The sequence below is a fragment of the Tachysurus fulvidraco genome, chromosome 1, assembly GCF_022655615.1.
Source record: "Tachysurus fulvidraco isolate hzauxx_2018 chromosome 1, HZAU_PFXX_2.0, whole genome shotgun sequence".
Classification (NCBI taxonomy): domain Eukaryota; kingdom Metazoa; phylum Chordata; class Actinopteri; order Siluriformes; family Bagridae; genus Tachysurus; species Tachysurus fulvidraco.
Genome location: NC_062518.1, coordinates 13,158,682 through 13,176,372, shown reverse-complemented (window position 1 = coordinate 13,176,372; position 17,691 = coordinate 13,158,682). Strand labels below are relative to the sequence as shown.

At 43.6% G+C, this 17,691-nt stretch overlaps 1 protein-coding gene across 3 annotated transcripts in view; it reads right to left on the bottom strand.

The window, feature by feature from the left end:
• filip1l (filamin A interacting protein 1-like) overlaps positions 1–17,691 on the bottom strand; it is a 72,396-nt gene that overhangs the window by 29,390 nt on the left and 25,315 nt on the right. For 2 of the 3 annotated variants that reach the window (XM_047801775.1, XM_027168459.2), the window contains 3 exons: positions 16,950–17,272; positions 15,805–15,978; positions 14,729–14,907 (listed from right to left, as the gene is read on the bottom strand). In XM_047801775.1, coding sequence (XP_047657731.1) covers positions 14,729–14,907; positions 15,805–15,978; positions 16,950–17,258 — 662 coding nt within the window. In that variant the 5' untranslated portion in view covers positions 17,259–17,272. Of the gene's footprint in view, positions 1–14,728; positions 14,908–15,804; positions 15,979–16,923; positions 17,273–17,691 lie in introns of those variants that run through there. The other variant, XM_047801777.1, reaches the window with a different exon arrangement.

Here is a 17,691-nt window from a genome sequence, read left to right as displayed (position 1 = left end):
ACTATTTAGTCAGTATTTCGCTACACCCTAGATATTGTAGTTCCACTTAAATGGAAAGAAATTCGAGACATAAAACTTGCACCCTGGTACAATGAAAACACACAAACTTTAAACCAATAATTTAGAATGTAAATAGCATCAAACTAAATTATAAGTTTTGATTAGCATTCAAAAAAATCTCTTACTGCTGGTAGATTGTTTTATTTCTTCAGGCTAATTAAAGATAACAAAAAAATCCTACATTTTAATTTAATACTGTAGAAAAATTAACTAGAATGCACATTTCCTGAAGAAACTGTGAATGGTGCTTGCATGTGGCAAGTTACCCTCATCGGCCTGAGTGTTTTGGTATGAGACGTCCATGTTGTGCAAAATTTATGATTTCGCTTATTTTGTGGGCGGGGCTACACATGACGTCACGTGAATACCCGGTAAAAAGTGGAAAAAGTGTATTGACTGGATGCCAATACTTGTGGAATCATTGGATTGATAGTGTGGAGTTGATAGTTACATGTATTGACATTTACATTTACAGAGAGAACAAAAGATTTTTAAGAATTCCCCATTCAAGTCTATGGGGGGAACCATTTGAGCTTCCGTACCGGGAATTCGGATTGCTTATAAAAGTCATAGCACACCTGTCCTCAATGAGCTGGTCAATTTGACGCCTCATTCACGGGTCTAGGACAAAAGCTGTGGGACAAGTTACGCGCCGAAAAGTGTCCGGAAGAAGAAGAAGAATAACTAGAACGGTACATTTCCTAAAGAAAATGTGAATGTGCTTGCATGTGACGTCAGTTCCCCTCATCGTGCTGAGTGTTTTCTGTTGTGTAACTGAGATATGGCTTCTTTATATTGCAATATGGTTCGTAAGGTGCACTACATGGTTGCTAGGATATGGCTGCACAGTTACTATGGTTATATTTGCAGACTAGTTTCTCACCTGCAACAAAAGAGCACACCTGAAAATCCATTTATCTTTTCCTGAAACAAGTGCCATGAAGATCTTGAACTAAAGCATCAATCAGTGATTTTACTGGGAAAAAATATAATCACGTTACAATAAGGATCATTAGTTCAAATGTAATGCATTAACTAACATTTACTAACCATGAGCAATAAATTATTGTATTTAGTAATCTTTGTTCATGTTAGTTCACAGTATATTAAGTAATGTTAACACGGTCTTAATGTATTAGTAAATGTTGAAATTAACATGAACAAAATTAATAAAAGCTGTAGAAGTGCAGAACACAAGAAAGCCTTTGCGGTTTTATGTATTAATTCACTAATGTGAAGAATGGCGCATCTAACAACACCCAAGCTTTATTATATTACAGTCATTCTTATCATTCTTTGTGATATACGTGTCATATCATGTCAAAAAATAATTATGTAATGTGAGGAGACAAAGAAAAAATGCGCTTAATTTTAACCTCTTATGGACCTCCGCCTATATCCATTGTCCAACAAAAAGTGGTACAGCTCCCACATACTTTGACACACAGGGGTGAGCCTGGTCTCATTTGAAAGAAGAGATTCAGATTGATTCTAGGCCTTACTGGCACAAAGTTACAGGGGTTTGAATGCAGATTTTCCTGTCCGCCTGGGTTGTTTTTCTGATAAACTGATTATTCTTATTTTTCTGGAACATGTTAGGGACAAACCAACAACTGAGAGTCATAGCCACATGTCTTGGCTTTCACCAAAAAAAATTTCAAGTCAAAAGACCCAAAAATGGATTTTATATGAATATTTTTCTACGGCCCTGGTCGTCGGGTGCAGCGTTTTTGTGTACTTGTTTACTATATAACTTTGAAATAAAAGGCTGCAGGCTCAGTCTGACAAGCCATAAATAAGCCTAGACACTCTCTCTATCAATCTGGTGTGAAAACAGGCCTGTAACTTGACACCCTGAGCTGTGAGAGGGACAAAAGGTCAGGGATTACGCAAGAATTCTTCTGCGCATCCAGTTCACGCAGACACGGGCAAAGAACATACGGCATGTCATATACCGTTGGAATCGTCTCCTTATTGGCTAAACGGCTGTATAGGTCCCAGCCCATTTCATTGCTATTGGAAGGAGTAATTGTCAGTCAAAGGCAGGTTCCCAAAAATGAGGTCATGTCACCATTGGCTTCCCAGCCGTCTATCTCTGCCATACAAGCACTGATTGGCTCAAATGAGGGCTTATTTGATTCGTTAGGACCTGGGCTATAAATATGACGTAGACTTTGAATTTTTGAATATCCCAATTAGGAGTTAGAGCGGCAAAACGAGATGATGGCACACTTCTGTTTCCAGTTTTCAGAACACTAACGGAATATTTGCAGACTATTTGCAGACTGTGAATCATATTGTGCTTTGTGTGTGGGCTTAAAAAATTGAGAGTATAAACTTTACTAGGTAAATAGGTTTTTTCGTGTTTTTGGAGGATTTGATGCTTTAAAGTTGAATTGAAGCTTGTTTCTGGGTCAGCCCCTAGTGGTCACTTCTACTTCCGTGCCGTGTACGGCACAGGGCCCGTAAGAGGTTAATTAATGGGTGGTTCTTAAAAGAGCCGTTGCTGTTCTTAAAAGGACATTAGTTTAAAGTGAAATAAAAAATTATAAAAACTACACTGATAGTTGAAAACAACAAAAAGTTATACAAATGACAGAAACAACAACATATTTGACCACCGTGCTGTCCAAGGCACGCAACACTAGTTTTTAACATCAAATACATGGTTAAATGTTATATTGTTTGAAAGCTTAGACTCTTGGGATTTTATTAAGCCCACACACAAAGCATAATATGATTTATAGCCATCATACTAATTTAATCCAACTTGATAGTCACCGGAAATAGGCGGCACTTACCTTTCTTCACTGGGGTAATATTTTCAAATGCTTGTAAAAAATCCCCAAGAGTCTAAGGAACTGGAATATGTAAGCCTTTTAATCCAAAACGCTTTAATCCAAAACGCATTTCTGACCGAAAACTGTACTTCCGTCCTTGATCTTTTTCTTCCAACGTTGTGTGATCTGACAGATTCACTGGTGTCTGCTGCCCTCTTTTGGATGTTAGCACATCTACAGAGAGATTCCCCATTCAAGTCTATGGGGAAAAAACACCCCTTTGAACTTCCATACTGGGAATTCTGGAATTCTGATCGCTTACAAAAGATAGCACACCTCAATGAGCCAGTCGATTTGACACCTCATTTATGGGTTTAGGATAAAAGCTGCGGGACAAGTTATGCGCCGAAAAAGTGTTCGGAAGAAGAAGAAGAATTATCAGAATAATAATAATAATAATAAGTATGCAAGAGAATAAGAATGTGCTTTGCAAGCACATTAATAATGGTGCTGTAATGGAGAGTTGTAAGGCGGATGATCCATTTGCAGCTTTTAATAAAGACAAACTCGTAGTCATACAGGCAAGGACAGGGCAAGTAAACACTATATCAGAGAGCAGGCAGAAATCGGAAACGGTAAGACAGGCAGCAATCAATCACAAAACGAAAACACAGAAGCAGAAAACGAAACCAGAACAGCGAAAACACAGGAATTGCTCAGAATGATTGCTGGAACAGATCAAGATTTCGCCCTGGTTTTCACGTTCTGTCTTTATAGGAAGTGGTTGATGAGGAACAGGTGGTGTAGCAATCAGAGTCAGTGGTGGATTCTGGGAGGTGTAGTCTGGGAGAGCTAGTATTCTGGAGAGGCTTCTCGGTGTTGGTGTTCGGTGGGCGTGGGTGGTGCGTTGACCGTGACAGAGCCCCCCCTGTGAGCGGCTCCCGACACGAGGGCGCGTGCGACGCCGGGGTCGTCCTTGAGAACGGAGAGCCGGCTTGTCAGGATATTGCTGGTGGAATTCGGTTGTGAGCAAGGGGTCCAGGATGTGCCCCGCCTTCACCCATGAGCGTTCCTCCGGGCCGTAGCCCTCCCAGTCAACTAGGTATACCAGGTGACCTCCTCGGCGTCTGGAGTCCAGCAGGTCGCGGACTTGGTAAGCCTATTCGCCGTCAATTAAAAGTGGAGGTGGATCCGGCGGGTCAGTTGGACGTTCTGGGTTCTCTCTAGGCCCAACAGCAGGTTTAAGCAGCGAGACATGAAAGGTCGGCGAGATGCGGTAGGTTGGGGGCAGTGCGAGGCGGTAAGAGACCGGGTTGATTTGCCTGATGATCCGAAATGGCCCCACGTACCTGGGGCTTAGTTTGCGACAGGGTAGGCGGAGGCGGTTGTCGCGGGTCAAGAGCCAGACCCACTGACCGGGTTGATTATTCCGGGTGTGCCCTGCGGTGTCTGTCGGCCTGGCCTTTTTGTCTCCTTATGGCCCGCTGTAGTTGGCGATGCGCCACGCACCATGTTTCCTTGCGCCGGCAGAACCAGTCGTCGACGGCCGGTAGGTCGGTGGGCGTGCTGGACCATGGGAAGAGGGGAGGCTGGAAGCCCAGGACACACTGAAAGGGAATCAGGCCGGTGGCGGGTTTGATGAGGGAGTTTTGTGCATACTCCGCCCACATCGGATATTTGCTCCACTCTGTCTGATTGTTTTGGCAGTATGAGCGGATGATCTCCTGGTTTAACCGCTCTATCTGTCCGTTCGCCTGTGGGTGATACCCCGAGGTGAGGCTGACGTTGACGTTCAGTCGTTTGAAGAAAGCGGATCAGACTCGAGAAGTGAACTCGGGACCTCGGTGCGAAACAACGTCTTCAGGCAGTCCGTAGTAATGGAAGACAGAATCGCACAGTGTCTCTGCTGTCTCAGATGCTGTAGGAAGCTTGGATAGCAGAACCAGGCGGCAGGCTTTCGAGAATCGGTCTGTGATGGTGAGAATGTGCGTGTAATTATCGGGGCAGGTCGGTGATGAAGTCCAGAGCGATGTGAGACCAGGGCCGTTGTGGAATTGGTAGAGACTGCAGCAGCCCTGTGGGAAGTTGGTGAGAGCTCCAAGCTCCGCACAAAATCCCGTACGTCCGTGGACAATGATGGCCACCAGAACTGGTTTTGGCGTATAGGCGATGCTGGATCAGCCGCTCAGGCACCGCCCTCATGTGCTGAACGTGCTCCTTCAGGTTTTCAGAGTAGATAAGGATGTCATCGATATACACGATCACCCAACGGTGTCACGGAACACGTCATTGATGAATAACTGGAACACCGCCGGACTGTTAAAAAGGCCAAACGGCATGACCAAATACTTGTAGTGGCCGGACTGGGTCGAGAAGGCGGTTTTCCATTCGTCTCCCTCTCTAATGCGGGTGAGGTTGTAGGCGCTACGGAGATCTAGCTTGGTGAAGTACCGTGCTCGGCGGAGTTGTTCCAGGGCTGATGGGACGAGGGTACCGGAACTTGGGTACAAGCGGAAGAGGGTACCGGAACTTCACGTTTAAGGCTCTGTAGTCGATACATGGCCATAGGCACCGTCCATCTTTTTCACGAAGAAAAAACCCGACGACGCCGGGGACACGGAGGGCCGGTGAACCCCTTCTCCAACTCCTCCTCGATATACTGGTTCATGGCCGCCGACTCTGGTTGTGACAGAGGGAAGATTCTCCCTCTGGGTGGTGTGGCACCCGGCTGGAGCTCGATGGCGCAGTCACAGGCGCGATGTAGTGGCAGTTCGGTTGCTTTGGTTTTGCTGAATGCTACTGCAAGGTCCTGGTACTCACTCGGGAGGCCAGGTAGGTTGGTCATCGTGGTATTAAGCTGGAGTGGACTCTCTGTGGGGCGGTGGTGCTGGGTGCATGCGCTGCCCCAGCTCAAAATCCGTAGCTCAGGCCAGGAGATGACTGGGTTGTGGAGCTTGAGCCATGGTAGTCCAAGAATGAGGGCATGTCGGGGAGAGTGGATGATGTGGAAGTGGATCTGCTCGTGATGATGGGGCCCCTACTTGTAGGCTGAGGTCCCTTGTCATACGTGTGATGCACCCTTCTCCAAGTCGCTGGCCGTCAATACACTCCACGGCCACAGGGGGCGCACAATGGGTTACCGGTACGTCATGGGTCCGTATAAATTCCTCCAACAAAAAGTTCTTGGCTGCACCTGAGTCGATGAGCGCGGCCAGGCTAAGTTTTGTTCCTCGCACCTCAAGGTTATTAATACATTATACATTAATCTCAGCACAGTTCTGTGATTGAGGAAGGGAGAGGTTTCGACTCACCGGAGTGTTACGCTTGTTGGGTGGTCTGACTGGACAAGCCAATAGAGTGTGGCCGGATTTCCCGCAGTACAAGCAGAGGTGCCAGTGGAATCGCCTTTCTCGTTCCTCAGCTGTGAGGTGCGTAAAATCAAGCTGCTTGGGCTGGTGGCTCTCGGAACGAACAGAGCGTGCGGGGTTTTGTCGGGTGCACATAAGGTTGTCGATTCAAATGGAGAGGTCCATAAACAGTCCATTGACAGGAAGCAGCACACTTGGAGCTCTCGCATCTTCCAATTTATATGCCTGGCTGAGTATTTTTTATTCAATTCCAAGTTACCTTGAGTTTACACTATAACCTACTTACACCTTAATTCTTGACATCATATTTACTTTTCCTGCAGTGTCCGCTTTTAGCCAGCTAGCATAACTAGCCTGCTAGCTCGGCTACCGCTAGTACAATCTGCTGTACTTGCTCTGTAACATCATGTCGGTTATGTCTCTGCCTTTGAGTGCAGGTGAGGACGCATTGGAGCTGCACTTGGTAGAGCTGGATGCTCTGGAGAAGCAGATCCGCGAGCTACAGGTGAAGCAGGCCAAGCTACGGGAGCGGAAAGCCGCACTGGAAGCTCCCCGGTCGGTCGCTCACCTGTCTCAGGTAAACTCCCGGGATATAATTACCACTCCCTCCACCTCTACCCCACGTGTTTCTCTTTCTCTGTCCAGGCCCAACACACCCATGAAGTGGCCAGCCCAGGAGCTGTTCACTCCGGCGCCAGGGCACCGCGGGCCCTGGGTGCAGTAGCGGAGGACGCGTGCGGGTCCCCGGCCGAGGACCTCTCCCCCTCCACCACCGCCAGTCTTCGAGATCCCCACCCGGAACCGCTTCGCCCCCCTCCGCGAGACGGACTGCGACAACGTGATCATCAGAGACTCCATCGTCCGCCACGTCCGTGCTACGGTGGCTAAAGGTAAGGCTCGCACTCACTGCTTACCTGGTGCTCGTGTTCTTGATGTCTCTGCACAGGTACCTAGAGTCGTGAGCAGAAACACCAGAGCTGTGGTTCTTCATGTCGGCTCGAACGACACCAGCCTGAGGCAGTTGGAGATCCTGAAGAGGGACTTCAACACCCTGGTGGAGACGGTTCGCAGCACAGCTCCCACAACGAGGATCATCGTGTCTGGACCGCTTCCAAAGTACCAGCAAGGAATTGAAAGGTTCAGTAGACTTTTTGCTTTAAATGAATGTTTACAGTCATGGTGTCAGGCAGAGTTGGAGTGGAGATCCTCTCGGACCACATCTCCAGGGCGCTGAACACCTTCTGACTGGTAAACTACTCTTTAAATTTAAATCTCAATAGCCATCCTTCACCTCAGCACATTGACACAAAAAATGCACACATAGCTCACCCTATAGAAACTGTGTCTGTTCCCCGAGCAGTGAGATCAAAAAATAAATACATGAGAAGTTCTCGAAATAATCTAACTGTAATTAGACCAGAAAAATGCCAAAGAAACAAACAAAAACAGTTCTTAAGGTTTGGACTTCTGAACATTAGGTCGCTTGCACCCAGAGCACTTATTGTAAATGAAATGATCTCAGATAATAGCCTTACTGCACTCTGCCTCACCGAAACTTGGATTAAACCAAATGAATACATCAGTCTAAACGAGTCTACACCATCAGGATATATCTATAAACACGAGCCTCGTCTGACTGGTCGTGGAGGTGGTGTCGCCACTATACTTAGTGATTACCTCACTGTTACCCAGAGAACACAGCATAGATTTAGTTCTTTTGAAGTGCTCGTCCTTAATGTTACACTATCGCACATGCACACGAAGAAATCCCTGATGTCTCTTGCTCAAGCAACCGTGTACAGACCCCTAGGGCCCTACACAGTTTTTCTTAGAGAGCTCACAGATTTTCTCTCAGACCTATTGGTTAACTTTGACAAAGCATTAATTGTAGGAGACTTTACCATTCACGTTGACGACACAAACGACGCTTTATGACTCACATTTATGGACTTACTAAACTCACTTGGGCTCAAACAAAACATCACTAGTGCAACTCATTGACATAACCACACACTAGATTTAATAATATTACACAGAATAGATGTCACTGATATAGATATCATACCTCAAAGTGATGACATCACAGACCATTACCTCATAATGTACACACTACCTATAGAACAAACTAACTGTGTCTCACCACGTTATCGACTCGGTAGAACCATTATTCCGACCACCAAAGACAGATTCACAAATAACCTGCCTGATCTGTCTGGACATCTTACTGTACCCTTAAACTCAAATGACCTAGATGCAATGACTAACAGCATAGATGCTATATTCACTAGCACATTAGACACTGTTGCCCCAGTCAGATTGCAGAAGGTTAGAGATAAAACACTTGCACCATGGTATAATAGTCATACTCACACCCTCAAGAGGGAGACCCGTAACCTCGAACGGAAATGGAGAAAAACTAAATTAGAGGTTTTTAGAATTGCGTATAAGGACAGTATGTCCAGCTATAGACAGGCTCTAAAAGCTGCTAGGGCTGAGCACCTGAGCAAACTCATAGAAAATAACCAGAACAATCCCAGGTTTTTATTTAGCACAGTGGTTAGTTTAACAAAAAAACAGAAATCTGAACACACTATTCCATCACATTTCAGTAGTGAGGACTTTGAGATTCTTCACTGATAAAATTGAAAGTATCAGGAATAAAATAGGTGACGCTCAACATATGAGAGCAACCAGTGACACAATCTCACCTAAGGCTTTACAATTACAGGACAGGAAGAGTTAGATAAACTTATTACTACAGCTAAATCAACATGTTCACTAGACCCCATCCCAACTAAACTACTGAAAGAAGTGTTGCATAAAGCTGGTGAGCCTCTTCTTAATATCATTAACTCCTCGTTATATTTAGGTTATGTCCCAAAGTCTTAAATTGGCAGTTATTAGGCCACTCATCAAAAAACCTAACTTGGATCCTAATGAACTATCAAATTACAGACCTATCTCACACCTTCCGTTTATGTCTAAAATACTTGAAAAGGTTGTGTCTGTTCAACTGAGCTCCTTCCTACAGGAGAACAACATCCTTGAAGAGTTTTAGTCAGGTTTCAGGCCCCATCATAGCACAGAAACTGCACTTGTTAAAGTTACAAACGACTTCTTAGCCTCGGACCAAGACTGTATGTCACTATTAGTTACTGTATGTTACTTGACCTTAGTGCTGCATTTGACACTATAGACCACAACATTCTTCTAGATCGCTTACAAAACTACACGGGTATTCATGGACAGGCTTTAAGCTGGTTTAGATCCTACCTGTCAGACCGATACCATTTTGTAGAATTAAATGGTGAATCCTCCAGTTTATTACCAGTTAATTATGGGGTCCCTCAAGGATCAGTTCTAGGACCTCTGCTTTTCTCTATATACATGTTTCCATTAGGGAACATTATTAGAAGACATGGGATTAGTTTCCATTGTTATGCTGACGATACACAGTTATATATCTCATGAAAACCAGATGAAATAGCCACAGTGTCCAAATTAACTCAATGCCTTAGAGAGATAAAAGACTGGATGAGCTGCAACTTTCTGTTGTTAAACTCCGATAAGACAGATATACTACTCATAGGTCCAAAAACCAGTGCACTGAAACTCTCACAACTTAACTCCCATTTAGAGGGTTGTACTGTTACTAGAAGCTCGACAGTGAAAGACCTCTGTGTTATATTAGACAGCAACTTGTCTTTTAAAAATCATATCGCTCATACTACCAAAACGGCGTTCTTCCACCTTAGAAATATTGCCAAGCTGAGAAACATCCTGTCTGTATCTGATGCTGAGAAGCTAGTTCATGCCTTCATGACCTCTAGACTGGACTATTGTGATGCATTACTAGGTGGTTGTCCTGCATCTTTAATAAATAGGTTACAGTTAGTCCAAAATGCAGCTGCCAGAGTTCTCACTAGGACAAGAAAGTCTGACCATATAACCCCAATTTTATCATCTCTACACTGGCTACCTGTTAAGTTTAGAATTGATTACAAACTGCTGCTACTTACGTACAAGGCTCTTAATGGTTTAGCTCCCATGTATCTAACTAGTCTTCTAACACGTTACAATCCTTCACGCTCTCTGAAATCACAAAACTCAGGACTTCTGCTAGTTCCCAGAATATCCAAGTCTACTAAAGGTGGTAGAGCATTTTCTTATTTAGCTCCCAAACTTTGGAATAGTCTTCCTGATAGTGTTCGGGGCACTGTACACACTTTTCCAGTTTAAATGTAGATTAAAAACTCATCTCTTTAGTCAGGCATACACATTATACATCCTATAGTATCATGCACTAGTACATCAGACCTGCACATTTTTATGAACAGCAGATATGTTAATCCCTTTCTACTGCTTCTCTCTTTGTACCTATCCCGAGGCATCCAGACACTGTACCAGCTCCCAACATCCTCTGTGGGACGAAGCCTTTGGACGTCCACTGAGCCAAGGCCGACTCTAAGAATCCTGAGACATCTCCAGTTAGATTGTGTGATACTAAGGAGATCCGAAGTCCATGTTCCTTACACCAATACAACATTTAACTGACTGTATATTACAATCACACCCCCAGTGTCACCCATATGAGGATGGGTTCCCCCTTGGGTCCGGTTCCTCTCAAGGTTTCTTCCTTTACCAATTTAAGGGAGTTTTTCCTTGCCACTGCTGTCTGAGTCACGTCAGACTTGCTCATAGGGGAATAAATACATACACATTGTGAACTATATATCTAATAATAATCTAGAATTTTTATTCTGTTGATTATTTTACTTTTATTATCTGTTATTTCCTTTATCATTAATTATGTTTACCTTCTGCTCTATGTTTATGTTCTGTAAAGCTGCTTTGAGACAATGTCTATTGTAAAAAGCGCTATACAAATAATCTTGAATTGATAAACTCGGCCAGGTTTTTCCCTTCGTCGCGGCAGGCAAGCTCCACTTGCAGTTCCGGGTTCAAGCCCTTCCGCTATAGCAGCTTCAGCGGCCGTTACTCCCAGCCTGCTGCTGCAGCGAGGGTGCAGAATACCAGCGCATACTCCGTGGCGGTGCGATCGCCCTGCGAGATTTTCAGTAGACGCTCCTCCTCGCTCTCACCGGTAGTGGAGTGATCAAAGACAGCGCGGATTTGTGCAAGGAAGTGCTCGAAGGTCAGGAAGGCGGCTCAGTCTTCTTTCCATATCGCGGTGGCCCAATCCAGCGCCTTGCCGGTGAGGAGCGTGCACACGAGGCCTCGGTCGGATATATAGCGGGCTGTTGTGTCACGAAGAGCGAGCGTTGCATAAGAAATCCCTTACACCTCCCGGGATCTCCAATGAACTTCTCCGGGAAGGCAAGGCGAGGACTGGTGGCATACACGATGGCTGTGGGTCAGGGCAGGGCAGGCAGCAAACAATCACAAAACGAAAACACAGAAGTGTCAAGTTCACTGCACTGGTGTCAAGTTCACGTTCAGTCTTTATAGGAAGTGGTTGATGAGGAACAGGTGGTGGAGCAATCAGTCAGTGGTGGATTCTAGGAGGTGTAGTCTGGGAGAGCTAGTATTCTGGAGAGGCTTCTCGGTGTTGGTGTTCGGTGGGCGTGGGTGGTGCGCTGACCGTGATAGATGCTTTGCAAGCACCATTAATAAGTATGCAGAATAACAATAATGATGCTTTGCAAGCACCATTAACTAGGAATAAAAACACACTATGTACAGTGTTTGTAGCATTAATGACTTCATGAATTATTTCAATGGAAAAATTTATAACATCAGACAGAAAATTCAGACTAACAAAACAAATTGATAGATAATGCCGTAGATAATATTTCTGTTTTTGATCAGTATTTAGACCCATCCCCTTCAAGAGACTTATTTTCACTGATTTCTTCTTATCAACAAACAAACTGGATCTCTTACCTACATGTTTCTTTAAACAGATACTACCAGTAGCTATCCAACCTATTCTAAAGATAATAAATTATTCCCTTAGAATAAGGACTTAGCCTGAACTTTGGCCATGTGCTTTTTGTTTATGTTCTGTGTTCACGTGTCTGACCCGCCCTTGTCTCTTCCTCCCCACCTCTGCACACCTGGTCCTTATGTGTTTAATTTTGTCATGTATTTAACTGTGCCGCATTGCCCAAGGCAGCGGGGAATCTTCGTCTTCGGTTTGTTGTCTGATGTTGTGTCTGTGTTTCATGCTTTTAGTTATTAAACCTGTTTTTCTTTTACGCTATCCTTCACTTGGGTCCGTTTTTATTCCCCCGCTACTAACAGAAGGACTCCGCCAGATCAGGTCCAAGCAGGATCGCTTCAGCCTGGACCAACTGGTGGGAGCATTTTTTTTTTTTTCTTATTGGATTTTTTTTCCCCCCTGGACTACGGGGTTTTGGTGACATCGGTTCGCACCTGTCCGGTGGGGGGACGTTGCTTCACATCCGGTTTCCGTGGAGGACGCCACCCCACTTCCTGTCCACGGGGCGTGTTGCAGGTCCGTGTTTTGCCCCATGGATTTTTTTTTGTTTGTTTTTTTTTCTGTTCTGTGGAGGAGGTTTTTTTCCCCCACCCTCCCTCCCCTTCCTGGTTTCCGAGAGGTGGGTCTGGCCGCGGTGCATCGGGGGACGCGCTTGGCAATCCTGTTTGGCTGTGGACGTCGCTCGACCCCCCTGCTCGGCTGTGGACATCGCTCGGCCCCCCCGTTCGGCTGTGGACGTCGCTCGGCCCCCCCTGTTCGGCTGTGGACGTCGCTCGGCCTCTCTGGCTATGATTCATCATGTGCCTTGCACCCCCCACCTGCCTCACAGTGTGCCTTGCTCCCCACATTTACCTCGCCATGTGCATCGCTTCCCCTCCTGGACCCTGTCAGGATGATTGGCGCGTCGGGAGCCACGCCTCGATGTAGGGGACTGTCAGGACTTAGCCTGGACTTTGGCCATGTGCTTTTTGTTTATGTTCTGTGTTCATGTATCAGCCCCGCCCTTGTCTCTTCTTCCCCACCTCTGCACACCTGGTCCTTATGTGTTTAATTTTATCATGTATTTAACTGTGCCGCGTTGCCCAAGGCAGTGCAGAATCCTCGTGTTTTTTAGTTACTAAGCCCTTTTATGCTATCCTGCACTTGGGTCCGTTTTTATTCCCCCGCTACTGACAAAATCTTTAAGTTAGCAGTTATCAAACCTTTGATTAAAAATCTCGACCCAAGCCAGCTATATCAAACTATAGGTCAATATCAAACCTCCCCTTTATATCCAAAATCCTAGAAAAGGTTTTAGCTCAGCAGTTATGATCATACCTACATAAGAATAATATTCATGAAATGTATCAGTCAGGATTTAGGCCTCATCATAGCACAGTGACAGTGCTGGTTAAACCACCGGTGCCCTAGATCTGTGCAAGGAAAGTGAGCTCAGAGTGTGCTGGAAGATGGCCCTGGCTGCTCACTGCTATGAGGGATAAATTCCCAAAATTATGCAGACTGGCACTTCACATCCTGGTGCCAGTCTGCATAATTTTGGGAATTATGCAAACTGGCACTTCACATCCTGGTGCCTGTTGACAAAAGCAGTCACTGAGTCACCTAACAGGCTTTTAGGTAAAATTGGGTCATCCAGAAAAAGAACCTATCAGGCAGAATAGGGATTCCCCCAGGACCCGATACCTCTGCATGGAGAAAAAAGGCAGCTGCCTGTGTGGAGACAACAACATACTCTCTTCAACGTTGGAAGAAATCACCATGCTAGCTCCCGAATCTGAAACAAATTCCTTGCCACAGTCACCCGTCACCTCAGACTTGCACATTGGGGAAAAATACAAATTCTTTTAAATATAACTAATATTAACCTTGATGTATTTTTTTATTATATTAATCTCTGTCAATCTTTATGTTTATGTTCTGTAAAGCTGCTTTGAGACAATGTCAATTGTTAAAAGCACTATACAAATAAATCTGCATTTGAATTTGAATTGTGAAACACGGAGATCTGAGTCAGGGTCTCCCATGACTCAGATCTCCCTGTTTGACAATTCATATTCAAATAAAGGGAAGGCAAGATAAAGGGAAGGACCCCTGAGAACTGAACCACAAGGCACAGATGCCTTCCTCAAAGAAGCATTCCCATAGCATCAGCCTTGATGGAGAGTCTAGATCCCTCAAAAAGAAACTAGCAAACCACAGGTGAAATAAGACATAGAATATATGGGCTTAACCATTTACAAATCTTAGCAGATTTGTAATTTTGTTTCACCTGTTGTAGGAAAAGTGCGCCAAATAAGTGTATGCCAAATTTTAATCTATCTAATTATGTTCCTTTTATTACAAAGATAAAAAACATACTTTTATTTATTTTTTAAGATAAAAAGTATGTATCTTTAATAAGCAGAATGGTCTTCCATGTATTTCCAATAAGTTAAAACCAATTAAGCTTACCCCTGGGCATAAGCTCTGTAAATACAGCTGACCATGAAATTGAAACAAAGACATCTGCATTTTCAGCCTATACATGCTGATTTAACAGTTTTTCTGCTGCCACTGACCTTTCTCTTTCCTGCTCCAAAAGGTTAGTGAGGTCATCGCTTTTTTTCATGTACTCGCGGTGATTGTGCTTCTCATCCTCCAGTCTGTCGAGTGTCTGTTTGTGTGCCTGTTCTACTAGCAGCAGCTGTTCCAGCATACGTCTGTATGTTTCTTTCTGTTTCTCCACAAGCTTGTCCAACTAAGAAACATATGCAAGTGTATATACACATTAGGTGGAATATTTGCAATTTCAATTTGCTGTTTGCTGTTGTTTCATATTTTAACATATACAGTAAAGAACCGTACCAAAAAATGAAACTTTAACGTATAATTCATAAAAATACTTGGTAATATGGGTGTAATGCACTGACAAGTAACTGTTTCACTAAAAATTAGTTGTCACACCAACTTTGGTCCAACTTTGGTCCAAATAATATAATATTGTCAGGATCCCTGTTTTCATTCACTGGCACATTTTTTTTCTAACCTAGCACCAGAAGAAATCCTCAAAGTTCTCTTGTCCCTCAGTCCTACTGGATCCAATTTCCAATTTCTCTTACAAGACATCTTCCCTTTCATCATTACTATAATCACTGGCTCCATACCATCTGATCATGCACCATCTAAATTCAAGAGAGCAAGGAGTGGAGTGGACCCATATCATCTCAGACTCTCCACAAGTGTGAGCATAGTTCTCAACCTTCAAATTCCTTCCACACCAGCCCATTGCGACATTCCCTTCAGCGGTGTCCCTTTAGCTGCCCACATAAGATTTAAAACTCTGGTGGTTGCCTACAAAGCCAAAAATCTACCAGTACCCACTTGTACCCTGAGAGATGGTGTGGGCAGTGATAAATATTTTTGGGTAAGTGTGTACTGGTTAATTTTTGGCTATGGTAAGTATGCATCAGACACAAGCATTTGACAAATTCCATAAACATCAATGGAAAGTTGTATTTTCAGGGCCTTGTTTCAGTAAAATCGCTCTAGGGGATGTGAGAATTTATAACATGTAGAATGTTTTTGCAGGTCCATCATAAGCATGAAATTAGCAAACATTTTAAATCTACACTGGATACAAAAGTTTTTCCCTTACCTCTGCAATTGGCTTCTCATAGATGTCTTCCTGCCAGACATGACCTTTACCTAATATGGTGTCTCGCTGAAGGGCCTGAAGGACTTTGGGAGGCGTCACAAAGCCATAGTGGGCCTCCAGTAATGTTAAGTCTGTCTTTTTTGCCCTCAGCACTGTTATCACCTCATCTCTGGCCTATATTGACATACAAGATAATATATTTGTTAGGCTTGAACCACCTCAAATTCTAAATTCTAAGGTTATTTAATTGTTTGGGGTTATCTTAGACCAGTTATAATACTCGTTTTGTTGTACTGATTTCTGGTGCTGGTTACATGGTACTAGTTTTCTGCACTTCATTTAACACTTTATTTTCCACATGTTTTTAAACTCTGTCCCCAATTATTTACATTGCCTATGATAAAGCAGTCTTAAAAGACTACTTAAAGAAAGACAGTGCAAGACAGGGGAGATTTGTTACTACATATGTTATGCATGACTAAAATTTCTATTCCACCCAAGGGAACTTTTTCAAACTCACTTTTTACTTTACTCCTGGAAATTTTACACACAGCAAGAATAATTTACACAGCAGTGTGCAAAAATACACTGAGTGAGCAGTGTTTCTGTGGTTTAAAATGTCAAGTGGCTCCCAGGAAAGCTTAAATATTCACTCTTAGGTGCAAATATAGTCAGCAGATTAGCATCTCTGCATGCAGAACACATCTAACCCTTAGATGAATTGGTTACAACAGCAGAAGACATTTTGGTTCTACTACTTTCAGCCGAACATGAATCTGAGACTCATCAATCCTGCAGAGTTTATAGTACTGGAAGATAAGAATAATAATAGAACAGTCATCAACAGTTCAGTTTTGGTGAACCTGTGTCAATGATACTGTACCCTCCGATTTTTGTTCTTGGCACATGCATGCACACACCCATACAAACTCAGAGGGGTGACAGAGTGAAGCAATTTTTTTTCTGTTGTTGTTGTTCTATTTTATTCAGTTTTTGAAAGTGCTGAATAAATGATGAACTAAAATACTGCCTGCCTTGCATATTGTGTTCTACAATATTATAGATTCCTCTGAAATCAACTCTATTCCCTTATGAATTTACATGAACTGAGGTTCTTACTTTGACTGCATTCCGTTCATTGATACCTGTAGCTCTCCCTCCAGGATACTCAGCAGAAGAAGGAGATCATCATGGGAGAGATCCCTGTTGTTCCCAAAAGATGTCTGTTCTGTCAGCTCATTGTTTATGTTGTGTGCCTGGCTGCAGTAAGTACTCTTGTTCTTTCGATGTACTGTACTCATGTTGTCCGGGAATACACTGTGACGAGATCGCCTAGAACCTTGAAAGCTTGTTGAGGGCTCATTATACTTTGATTCGTTTTGCTGTGCCTGAGCTTGCACCTGAGATGATTTCACCTCTGAAATATTCTCCAGACTGTTGCTACGGGAATGCATGGCTTCTGGACTGTCTGAAAAAAACAAGGTGAATTTTTAAGTGTACCTGTGTGTATGTTTGAAAAAATATTTTTCACAGTATTTGCACAGGGAGGATGTAGCATATTTGTATATAGGATGTGGTATATTTATTATTATTATTATTATTATTATTATTATTATTATTATTATATTGTATTAAATATATTTTTACTCAGGAAAACATTTTTAGGAATACATTTATAACCTGGATCTCTAAGAATGGATCAAGATGCTCCATCATGGATTGACGCCTCACAGAACTGATGTCTGAAGCCCTTATGAACATATGCCACTTTCATTACCTAAAAAGGGTCAGGTGACAGAGCAGAGCATCTTAAGAGGAAAAACTATCACAATGCACACAGTCAGCTACCTGAAAAGAAGACTGCATGTGCTTCACTCCTAAACAAAC